At 30.6% G+C, this 11,187-nt stretch overlaps 1 protein-coding gene across 1 annotated transcript in view; it reads right to left on the bottom strand.

Moving 5' to 3' along the window:
- Window positions 1-11,187, bottom strand: part of LOC106690287 (zinc finger protein 665) — a 37,679-nt gene that overhangs the window by 6,598 nt on the left and 19,894 nt on the right. Inside the window, exons 10-14 of the mRNA XM_067051000.1 lie at window positions 7,998-8,034; window positions 3,923-3,967; window positions 3,622-3,666; window positions 2,865-2,915; window positions 1,869-1,919 (exon numbers count right to left, since the gene is read on the bottom strand). Of these exons, the coding sequence (XP_066907101.1) occupies window positions 1,869-1,919; window positions 2,865-2,915; window positions 3,622-3,666; window positions 3,923-3,967; window positions 7,998-8,034 (229 nt within the window). The remainder of the gene's footprint in view (window positions 1-1,868; window positions 1,920-2,864; window positions 2,916-3,621; window positions 3,667-3,922; window positions 3,968-7,997; window positions 8,035-11,187) is intronic.

Raw genomic sequence — 11,187 nt, 5'->3', positions numbered from 1 at the left:
ATAGTAAATAATTATATTATTTTATGGAGCCAAATATGGTCCGGGTGCGGTAAAAAAAACTCAAATAGTAAATAATTATACTATTTTATTGAGCCTGAATATGGTCCAGGTGCGGTAAAAAAAAACTCAAATAGTAAATGATTATACTATTTTATTGAGCCTGAATATGGTCCGGGTGCGGTTAAAAAAAACTCAAATAGTAAATAATTATACTATTTTATTGAGCCTGTACTATACTATTATAAAATAGTATAATTATTTACTATTTGAGTTTTTTTTTACCGCACTCGGACCATATTCCATTCATTTACAGAAATAGTTCTGTTGTTTAAAACATAAAGAATACCATTCAAAGATACCCATAGCAACCACGCATTTTGTGCTTCTTTGACACCCTAACTTTTTTCCTTGTAACTTTATAACTTTAGTTTTTAAGGGTAATTGTCAGAACTCTGAGGGGGATTAACAGAACTCCCAAAAACCAACAAAAAATGTTTTATCAAAAATTTTCGTCCTCGGGAGTGGTAAAAATTAAAAATTCCCAGAGTTCTGGTAGCCCCCAAGAATTCTAAAGTTCTCAATAGTATTGAGAAACAGTTCTGATACAAAAAATACCACCTAAAATACACATGGCTTATTGGTAACTTTAACATCCTATATCTCTTTTGTTATAAACTTTGGCACTTTGATTATTAATGATAATTTTTAGAACTTTTTTTAGGAGGGGGGAGGGGAGGGGTCAACAAATCACAAAAAACTTTTTAATGAATATTTTCATACTAAGACATGGTGAAAATTAAAAATTCTTAGAGTTCTGGAAGCGTCCCTAAGAGTTTTAAAGTTTTTATAAAACCTACAGTTTTTATCTTAGTTGGCTTTAAACAAAAATACACTAAACTAAAATTAATTATTTCATTAGTATAAACAAATAAATAGTAATAAATAACTTTTTTTTACAATTTATATCAAGCTTTTAATCATTTTCATTAAATTTATATATGCATACAAATGCCTACTCGTATACATTTATGGTTACTCATCTATGCGGCCACATTAAAACATCTTAAGAGCTTCAGGAGGGGGGTTTATCTCTCTGATTCCTCCCTTGTATAAACTACTGGTGATTACAATATATGAATACAAAATAAACGAATAATATGAAAATAATAAGTTTTCAATAACCATTAATTTTATTTAAACTTCTAATTGTAATCATTTAAATCTTTATATATATTCTCATATCTGAAAATAGAGAAGAATTGCTGGCTCTGATTGTAATAATAATAAATAAGGCTTAGCAAACTCAAAGTCACAAGCTATAACCTGGACATTGAATACAACAATATTAGGTCAAAAACCTGTCTTGATTAGACAAATGACATTATTATCTTGATTATGACGAATTAGATTAGACATATCACTGTCATTTTGAGGCTACTAAACTAAAGCTTACCAAACCTAATTAACATTTGAAACACTTTACTAATAAATAATTTTTTTTTTTTAATTTTTAAACAAAAAATATATACGAAACATAATACTGCTGCATGATACCAGGACCAAGAAATAACCAAAGAAAACAACTTTTTAGTAAGAAATTGACAATTAAGAATAATACCGAAACAGCTAAGCACTGAAGTTACAATTTTAAACTGAATTGAAAAAAAATCTGGTGCTTTAGTCTTTTTCTAAATCACTGCCATCATAATTTATTATAATATGATTAGATGATAACTAGGAGGGGAAAAAAACAAAAAGAAAGTCTTTTAAAATTAATTTGGAATAAAGAGAGTTTCTATTGTAAGATAAAATCATTATTCACAGACTAGGTCACCCACTCAAATGTTAATATGTTAAATGCTTCTTACCGTCATCTGGTATAACAAGCTCTTCTTCCTGTTTCACTTGAACGAACTCATCTGTAAAAATGTATATAATATCTTAAATTAGCTAATAGAACATATAATAAATCAGAATTTGATGTTTTTTAATTCATGTATACGATGGTTTTATCTAATAAGCACCATTATGGAAATATAAATAACAGGGTAAAAAAAAAAAAAGACCGAGAATATTCCCAAGAGCTAAAAATATATTTCCATATAATTTATAAGCCATGGGAGATAAGACAAAATGTTATTTGACAATTGGACTTTTAATGAAATAAAGAGTGTTTAGAAAATTAACTTGAATACATATTATTTGATTTAAACAATAATAATAGTCTCAAGAAAGTGAAAAAAATTAGATATATAAAAAATACTTCCTATATATCAATTTTTACGGTCAACTATGTATACATATATAAAAAATACTTGTGTTTTAAAAACCATATGAAGGGTTCTTTTTATCAAGTAGCTAATGAAAAGAGATATTTTTATGGAAAATTTTAAAACAACTTTCAATCGGTGATTTTTCTGACCAACGTGCCCTGATGGCATACGTGAAAAACCACATCATAATGATTCAGAAACATTCTGCTATGGCTTGTTAAATATTCATGTAATAAATTATTAATTCAATTAATAATGGAATGAATTATTAATTCAATTAATAATGGAATGAATTATTAATTCAATTGCTAATGGAATAAATTATTAATTCAATTAATAAACCCTTACATAATAATTCACACCATTTTTTGAGTTTTAACTGTGAACTTTACAACCGTGGCAGTTTTCCAGGTTTTTTTTTTTTTTTCAAATTCCCTGACTTTCGCAGGTCCGACACCCCGGACAAAGTAAGAAAGTCTTTTAAAACCAATTTGGAGTAAAGAATCTTTCTATTGTAAATTAAAATGTAGAAAATCATTATGCACAGACTAGGTTGCCCATTCAAATGTTAATAAATTAAATGTTTCTCACCGTCATCTGGTGTAAGCAGCTTTTCTTCCTGTTTTACTGGAATGAACTCATCTGTAAAAATGTATATAAGCCAATAGAATAAACAATAAACCAGAATTCGATGAGTTTTAATTCATAGATAAGATGGTTTTATCTAGGAAGCCTTATTATGGAATCTATATAAAAAGTTGAAAAAAAAAAAAAATGTCTAAGAATATTTCCTAGAGCTAAAAATATATCTCCATATACTTTATAAAATATGACAAAATACAATAAGATATGACAAAATGTTGTATTTTTTTTTTTTTTATCTTTAATAGGTCTATCAAGTTTGAAGACTGTAAAAAAAAATTAGCCAAAAAAAAAAAATTGTTTTAAACATAAAACTCTAGCTTTATATAAGGTAAATCCAATGAAGCTATAAACCACTGGTAATAAAAAATATATGAATGATAATGAATAATATGAAAACATTAAATTATTAATGATAATATTAATTTTATTGATAATTTTAATTGTATTTATACCTTTATAAACTTTCTCATACCTGGAAATAGCAAAGAATTAATGGCTCTACTAGTAAAATTGAAAAATTAGGCGTAGTAAACACAAAGCCACAAAATATAACCTAAACATCAAATGACAAAAATATGATGTCAAAACCCTTCTTGATTAATGATAAATTAGATTAGATGTCCTAACACTACCATTATTGCTACTAAACTAAGGTTTACCGAAAATAATTTATATTGGAAAATTTTGAAGGAGGAATACTTACAAACATATCCAGTTTCCTCTGCCATCTCTTCTTTTACATTTAAACCTAAAAGTAAACAATACAACAGATATTTGAACTATTATAAAAAGAAATAATAAAATGGCCTAATTTACAAATGTTGATAATATCAGTTAAAATTTGGTTATCTCATTCAAAGCAATAATTGTACTTGTAAATAACATTCATGAAACAATTAAGTTAAATAAAACAGTTCTGGATCTGCTGCCATCTTGAAGCAACTAAACTAAAGCCTTATCCGAAACAAATTAACATTAATACATTTTGATGAGGGGAGACTTACAAGCAGATCCAGTTTCATCTGCCATCTTCACTTTTATAATCAAACCTGAAAGTAAAAAATGGCATAAGATATTTAAAGTAAGGCATTACTGTATGTAAACTTTACACCACTAGAAAAATAATAAAATTCTATAATAATATAAGTTTGTGATATTACTAAATATAATGTAAATCAAGCTAATACAAAACCTATAACATCTGAAAAAAATGTTCAATACCAACACCAAAAAGTAATGTTTTTTTCTAGAAATTAAATAGTTAAGAAAATAAACCAATTTCTTTCCATGTGCCAACAAACCTTTAATATAATATTAAATTAAGACCTACTTTTTTGATACAGCCCAGTTTAATAAGAAAGTATTATCTTACTGAATGAAAAACTCACTATGTAGGACTAAATATAAGACATACAAATTAAATATATTTAAAAAAGTAAATAAATTCATAATTCTTATCACATCAAATTTCAACAATAGGATATAACGTTTTAACATGTTAGTTATATAGAGACAAATAAAAGTAGAGTTCTTACCGATTTCTTCCAATTATTCCCGATCAGAACACTCCATTAACCAACCAACGGTGAGCTTGACTAACGAACAGAAAAAAATTAAGAAATACTAGTTCATGAACGAGCCAGTTCCAAAATACTAGGTGCTCGGAACCATGGAGGAAGGATTGGGTAACGTGCCAATTAAAGAGAAGCCAAAAAGGCGGGCCTTATGTAAAATGTGGCTCTCGTATGTCTCTGTTTACACTATTGTTAAGCTTCATACGAATTCCTCAAGAGCGAATTTCCTTTGTCGATTGACAAAATTACTCAAACAGACATACTTACTACCTTTTTTATTTAGTTCTTATTTTATAATTAATGAACAATTTTCAAGAAAATCACATCAATGGGAAAAATTCTTTATTAATTTCACTTTCCCTTTGAAGGAGAGTAGTGCGATACGCTATCTCTCTCTTCATGGAACGTTCCCTATTAAGCTCCATCTTTTTGGCTTCAATTTTCCTGCCAACTTACCCTCTCCATTATAAATCCTTTACAAAGTTCATAACGATGTTACTTTTAACCTTGCAGAAAGGAGTAAAATATAGAGCCTACGCTGCCATAATCGGTCCTTGGTGGTGGTCTATATGTTTACTCAAAATGCCAAGATACTGTGTGGTCATTCACATTCTTGGTGTTATCAATGTAAAAAGGCGACACGCTACCTGCTGATCTAGACTGTAACTATCACAGCCGCCGAAACCGTTATGCTTCCCGCCAAGATGAAAAGCTTCAGTTTGTCACCTTGGAGCACCATCGATGTTTTCTCTAGCCATTTATTTAGTAAAAAGTAAATAATTGTATAATGTTGTACAAAAACATGTAAACAGTATTATAAATGTAAATATGTTGAATTAATAAATAAGGTTTACAAAAAAGAATATACTGAACCTCAAAAAAGTAAGTTCTTACAGGTGGTGCCTCTCACCGGCCTTTGTATCGTTATTAGAATCAATACCCTCCGATGATGCTGTACAAGTACCCGCTATCTCAAGCTCTCTGCCCATCTACATCAGAAGGCGAGAACAGTAAGACGAAAGTCATATCGTCTCAACCACCTCCTCACTTCTCTGGCTCTCTCACTGAGATTGAAGCTGCAGATATACAAAAGTATCATGAGGTCGGCAATACTATATGGGGCACCAATTTTTATACACATATCAGATGGCAGATCATGGAGGAAAAAGAAGCCCCCCGGAACTGCATCAGTTGTCCGATCTGCCCAATGCCGGAATTCATCAAGAGACGACACATAAAATTGTTTGACTCATTACAATACTGAACAAATCCACTATTCAATACACTAACACCTGCGCTTCTTCGGTGCGTGGCAACATGCTACGTAAGGACACGTATTATTAGATTAAGTTTATTAAAAATTCAGAAATAATGTGTGCCCCAACACATTATGTATTTCTATAAAATACACACCTTAAAACTAATACATCTCAAGAAACTCTTTAGAATGTAGATTTCTACAGTAAAATGAGAAAATATATATATGCCATTAAAATTTTATGGAGGTTGAAAAAAAAAAAATAAGAAGTACAAGTACCACCTTGAGACAGTAAATAAGACATTCAGTATATTCTACCCTCTTTCTTATTGGATATGAAGAGTCCTATTTCACACTAGTTCCCTGTTGGTCACCTACTTCTTCTACCCGTTTTTCTTACTAAGGACCCGGAGGCTAACTACCCACCGGGCCTTTGAACTAGGCCCTTTTAACTAGGCCACTTGGGCCTACTTACCTCCTTCGTACCCACAAGAATGGCACCCGATAATTACGAAAAAACCGGGGAAATTACAGCTGTCACCCTATTATCGTCTATTCACCTCCTAATCAACTACCTTACCTAAGTGAACACGCATTGTCGTGGCTTTCTGGTCAAGAGCACCTAATATTACCTATTGGAGTCAGATATAACACACCCACCTCGACAAAGGTACGTAGAAATGATACATTTGCTAGGAAAAGAGAAGTTAGGATAGAAGGGGTAACTGACACCGTCTTTCCAAGATATCACAACGCTAGAGGGAACCAGTCCAGAGAAATTTTAAAGGATAAGGTTGCGCTAGCAGAGAACGCCTATCTCCTAACTTAGCGCATGGCAAGCTTAATGGGAGTAATATACCCGGGATATGAACAAGATCGACGCATCACTTTAGAGATTTACTGGGGACCCGTGCTGAAATATCAATTCAAGAGGAGGAAGAAGAAAAATTGGGAGACGAAGATGACAAAAAAGAGTGGCTACCGAGTTATGATAAGGTTATGGATGCGGTAGAAAACCTTAAAAATAATAAAGCAGTAGGGTGTTCAATCGCCGTAGTCTGACATGAATCAAAATCTTCAGTGATTAAATTTTTATAGAAAATACTGGTTATGGATTTTACTGGAGTGGACTGTATTTAGTGGTTTGAATAAAACGAGACAAGTTTAATAATGTCTCTATTCTGCATGATTTATGACAATTGATATAGGGTTTAACTAAAGTGGTTACAATTTGTATTAGTTTGTTAGTTATTAACTTTGATAGTTGATTTCATGAAATAGTGGATAGCGTGACAATTTACTTGGTGACTGGTGAAATATTCAGATCTTCTTTGTTGCTTGAAGATTAGCTCATTTGTTTTAAGGTCCTCTCATTCTGACTCCGTTCCATGCCTGGTTGGGTTGCTTTATTATTCACTCATCCTGAGTGGTAATTGACAGTAAGCAAAAAGGTTGTCTTAAGGTAGTTTGAGTTCACTCATAAGTCCTACATACTTGCTCATTGGCATTTGTCCTCACTGGTATGGTGGGTACTTAGCTACTTCTTTTTTCTCCCACTAGATGGCAACATTTTGAGCTTACCATGAACATGTTTTACGGGGCTTCCGTAAACAAGGGTCCGATAGTTTACCTAGCAAACCGTTTAAAAATGCAGGAGGGGAAGTAATTAAAGAGCTCACTGATATCATGGGAACAATATGGCTCGAGAATAGCATACCAGAAGAATGGAATAATGCAGTTGTATGCCTGATACACAAGAAGGGTGACACACTTCTACGCAGCAACTATTGAGGTATCTCCCTGCTGAATATCGCCTATAAAATACTATCAAATATAGTCTTCAATAGAACGCTCTCTTATGTTGAAGATAGTATAAAGGAATATCAGTGTGGTTTTACTAATGGAAGGTCCACAATTGATCAAATATATAATCAGGGAGATGCGTTGGCCTGCCTTCTATTAAGCATAGTACTAGAGAAGTTATTAAGATTCTCTCATATACAAACAGATGGACACATCTTTAATAAAAGAGTGCAGTTACTGGCGTATGCAAACGATATAGACATCATCAGTAGAACGGAAGCCCACCTCATAGACACTTTTAAGGCGATTGAGTCTTCTGCGGTAAAGATGGGACACAAAATAAATGAAGATAAAACCAAATTTATGGTAGTAGGTGGTAGACATCCTGACCCACACCTCCAGATTAATAACTATAGTTTTGAGATAGTACACAGTTTTATTTACCTGGGTACTTATATTTACAGTGATTTGGTATTCCAGTTCAGTCAATATTGGTTAACCCGGTCAATTAGCTCATCGGATCCTTTAGTTCACTAGATTTCTGTTGAAACGACTAGTTCACCTGGTCTTTTAGCTCGCTAGGCCTGTCTTCCCCGGATCCTTTCGTTAATGTGGTCTTATGATTCAAACGAACAAGTTAATTGTGCTATGTTCAACCGATCCTCAGAACTTGAATTCCTCGTAGGGGAAAAGAATTTATATTACATATCTATGGGACACATTTCTTAAACAAAAATATGTAATACTTTTATAAAGTGAAAATGTCCATACTAATGAAAATATGGAATCATGAGCTAGGCACATTGCAAGAAAGTATTGTAATTTTCAGTTCATTATAAGCGTTTATTATGATTTTTTTAATAATCTCAAACTGCAGCATTTGGTCTATTTTCATTCATACCAAAGATAGGTTATCTCCTTATCAAAAAAATATTCCATTTTCCCCCTTATATTTTAAATTAGCTAAAAATAAATTTATTGACTAGAGAATAAATTTTATACATAACAATAGTCATATGTTAGAAAAAAGAACAGTTAAAATGAAGTTAGCACTGAGAATTTTCTATTAAAATTAATTTATTAGTTTGTAGTGGAAAGGTAGATAAAGCTTAATTTTAGCTTCATAATTTAAAAAAATAGTTACTTATTGTAGATAATAGCTAATTTAGCTGTAGTTTTTAGTTCTTGGTTATAGCTAACTTTTACTCAATACTGAGGTATCACAAGGTCTCTAGTCATATGAAAATGTAACTAATAGAATGAGATATATTCGCAAAAGCAAGGAAGTACCTCGAACAACCAATGTTATAAAAACAATACTCCCTTACAAAATACTGAACCCCTGTTGCTTCATTTTAACTTAAAAATATGGGTTGCATAAATTATAAGGCATAATGATATTCAGTTCTTAGTTCCCTATCCGAAGAGGTGGGGCACAAATTGTAGATTAAAATACTGTCACTTTCAGGAGGTAGGTTCGCCTTAGGATTATTTTTTATTTTTGGAAATAGTTCAGAATGTTGTAAAAGGGTCAATTGAACATGTTAAAATTTTTATTTGATATTTGATTTTCAATTATTCAAGTATTTGTTTATCTAATGAAAAAAAGGATGTATTAGTTTCTTTTGTAAAGCAATCTAAATAAGACCATCTTTGTAAAGAAAACCATAATGACTTTCAATATATTTACTTGATCCTTTAATGAATAGTTGACCAACAGGCAGACCAAGGTAAAAAGGTGAACCAATTAATGAATAGCTGATCAAAAAGTTGACCAAAATAGTGAATTGCATGAGGACAATAAGATAGTAAATTAGGCACAAACCATAAATTGAAATTTAACTTTTTGAGAATAGGTTCCTAGTTCCAGGCAACTCCTCAATTACTAAATATGAGGAAAAGATTATACACAAATAACCAACAAAAATATTTATTTGTAATGTTTCGACTTGAATATCAGGGCTGAAAAAAACAAAAATGAGATAACAACCATAACTAAGAGAAACATAAAAAATAAAAAAAATTGGAAATATACATAACAATAAATTAAGTAGATAATAGTTGATTGATAACAAAAGAAGTTGAAATATAATATTATAGAGATAAGAATTATACAAAATAAATAATAAAAAAACAGAAAGTGTAAAAGAATTAAAGAAATAAACATAATGGAAGGTGAAGAATGATGTAATGACAGAACATGGAAATGATGACTAATGGAATTAACATAAGGTATGTAAGCAGTGTCTGAAATGATAAAAAACAATTTAAATCAACATAATAAAATGTATGAAAGAAAACAATATATATGATACAAAAAATAAGGGCAAGAAAGAAAAAATATCTTACTTACAATGCGCAGTAGTATAGATGAGTAAAAAATGATCAGCAAAAATATAGTTTCTGGAAAAAGTGAATAAGAAGGAACAATTCATTTAGAGTGTGTTAAAGCACCATTAAAAAAAAAAATTAGAAGTAATTTGTATTTGTTTTATTCAGATAAATTGATTTATTTTTATGCATATTATCATCATTAACAACTGTGTACAATATTATAAGAAAAGTTTTATTTAATATAATAATGTGAGTATATTTGGCATTTATTTTACGTGATAAAAACAACAATCCTCAGTTATAAACATCAATATAATACTGTATACTGATACCTTCAACGGCTCTAATCAGTCTATAGTATATATATGGCCAGGCCACACTATTGATCTATACTCTCTTCCTCTCAGCCTTATTAGTCTTCAAGATGCCTCTTCACCAGAACATATCTCCTAGTTCTAAGCTGGACAGAGGTTCGGAATAGAGACATTTATAAATATAATTACAAATATACATTTCAGCTTTTATTTTAACAATACATATCTTCATTTGTAATTAATATATCTTTTAAAATTGTTGCTTCATTTAATTATTTACATTGTTTTCTTTTAGGAGATGGTTGGGGGTGTGGTCAAAGAGAAACACAAATAAGTTGTAACTTATTTTATTGTGCCAACGTTTCGGCTAGTTTCTAGCCTTCTTCAGGGCTAAGAACTGAACAAGATAACAACCATAGTACACACTGTCATTTTCGGGTACTTCGTTCGTTCGTTCCTATATATTTTTAACTCTTCCAATAACCAATTGTCCTCACCCTTTCTTCCTCTAAATATTTTCTACTTTTTATTTTTACCCTCTCGTAACGTTTCCTCTTAAAAAACACTTAGTCATTCTTGTAACGGCTTTTTTAATACTGAGTTTGGCCGTCATTGGCGCAGTATCCATTAGACGTTTGATTTTCAAGTTAACAGGTTCTTTTTTATTTTTTTTTTCCCCTTTCTTTATTTTACCACCCCTTTTTTTCTCCATTTTCCTTAACCACGTTATAAGTTATGTTCACTATATTATTATTGGTGTTTTCAATTTTTTTTTTTTCTATTCATTTCTTATGGTATACTTATACTTTACTTATATTTTGCCTCTTTATCAATTATTATTGTTACATATATTTTCTTCCTCTCAATTTTCTTTTTCTTTCCATATTTCAATTTTTAAATTAGTAATAACTAATATGTTTATACTTCTTTGCATTATATACATTTATTTTTATTTCATTTCCTTAATTATGTTATTTTACCCAGTT

This window comes from Halyomorpha halys, unplaced genomic scaffold (assembly GCF_000696795.3).
Source record: "Halyomorpha halys isolate HHAL.00 unplaced genomic scaffold, Hhal_1.1 Scaffold1643.1, whole genome shotgun sequence".
Taxonomy (NCBI): Eukaryota; Metazoa; Arthropoda; class Insecta; order Hemiptera; family Pentatomidae; genus Halyomorpha; species Halyomorpha halys.
Note: the sequence above shows the minus strand (reverse complement) of the source record. Positions and strands in the feature narration are given on the sequence as shown.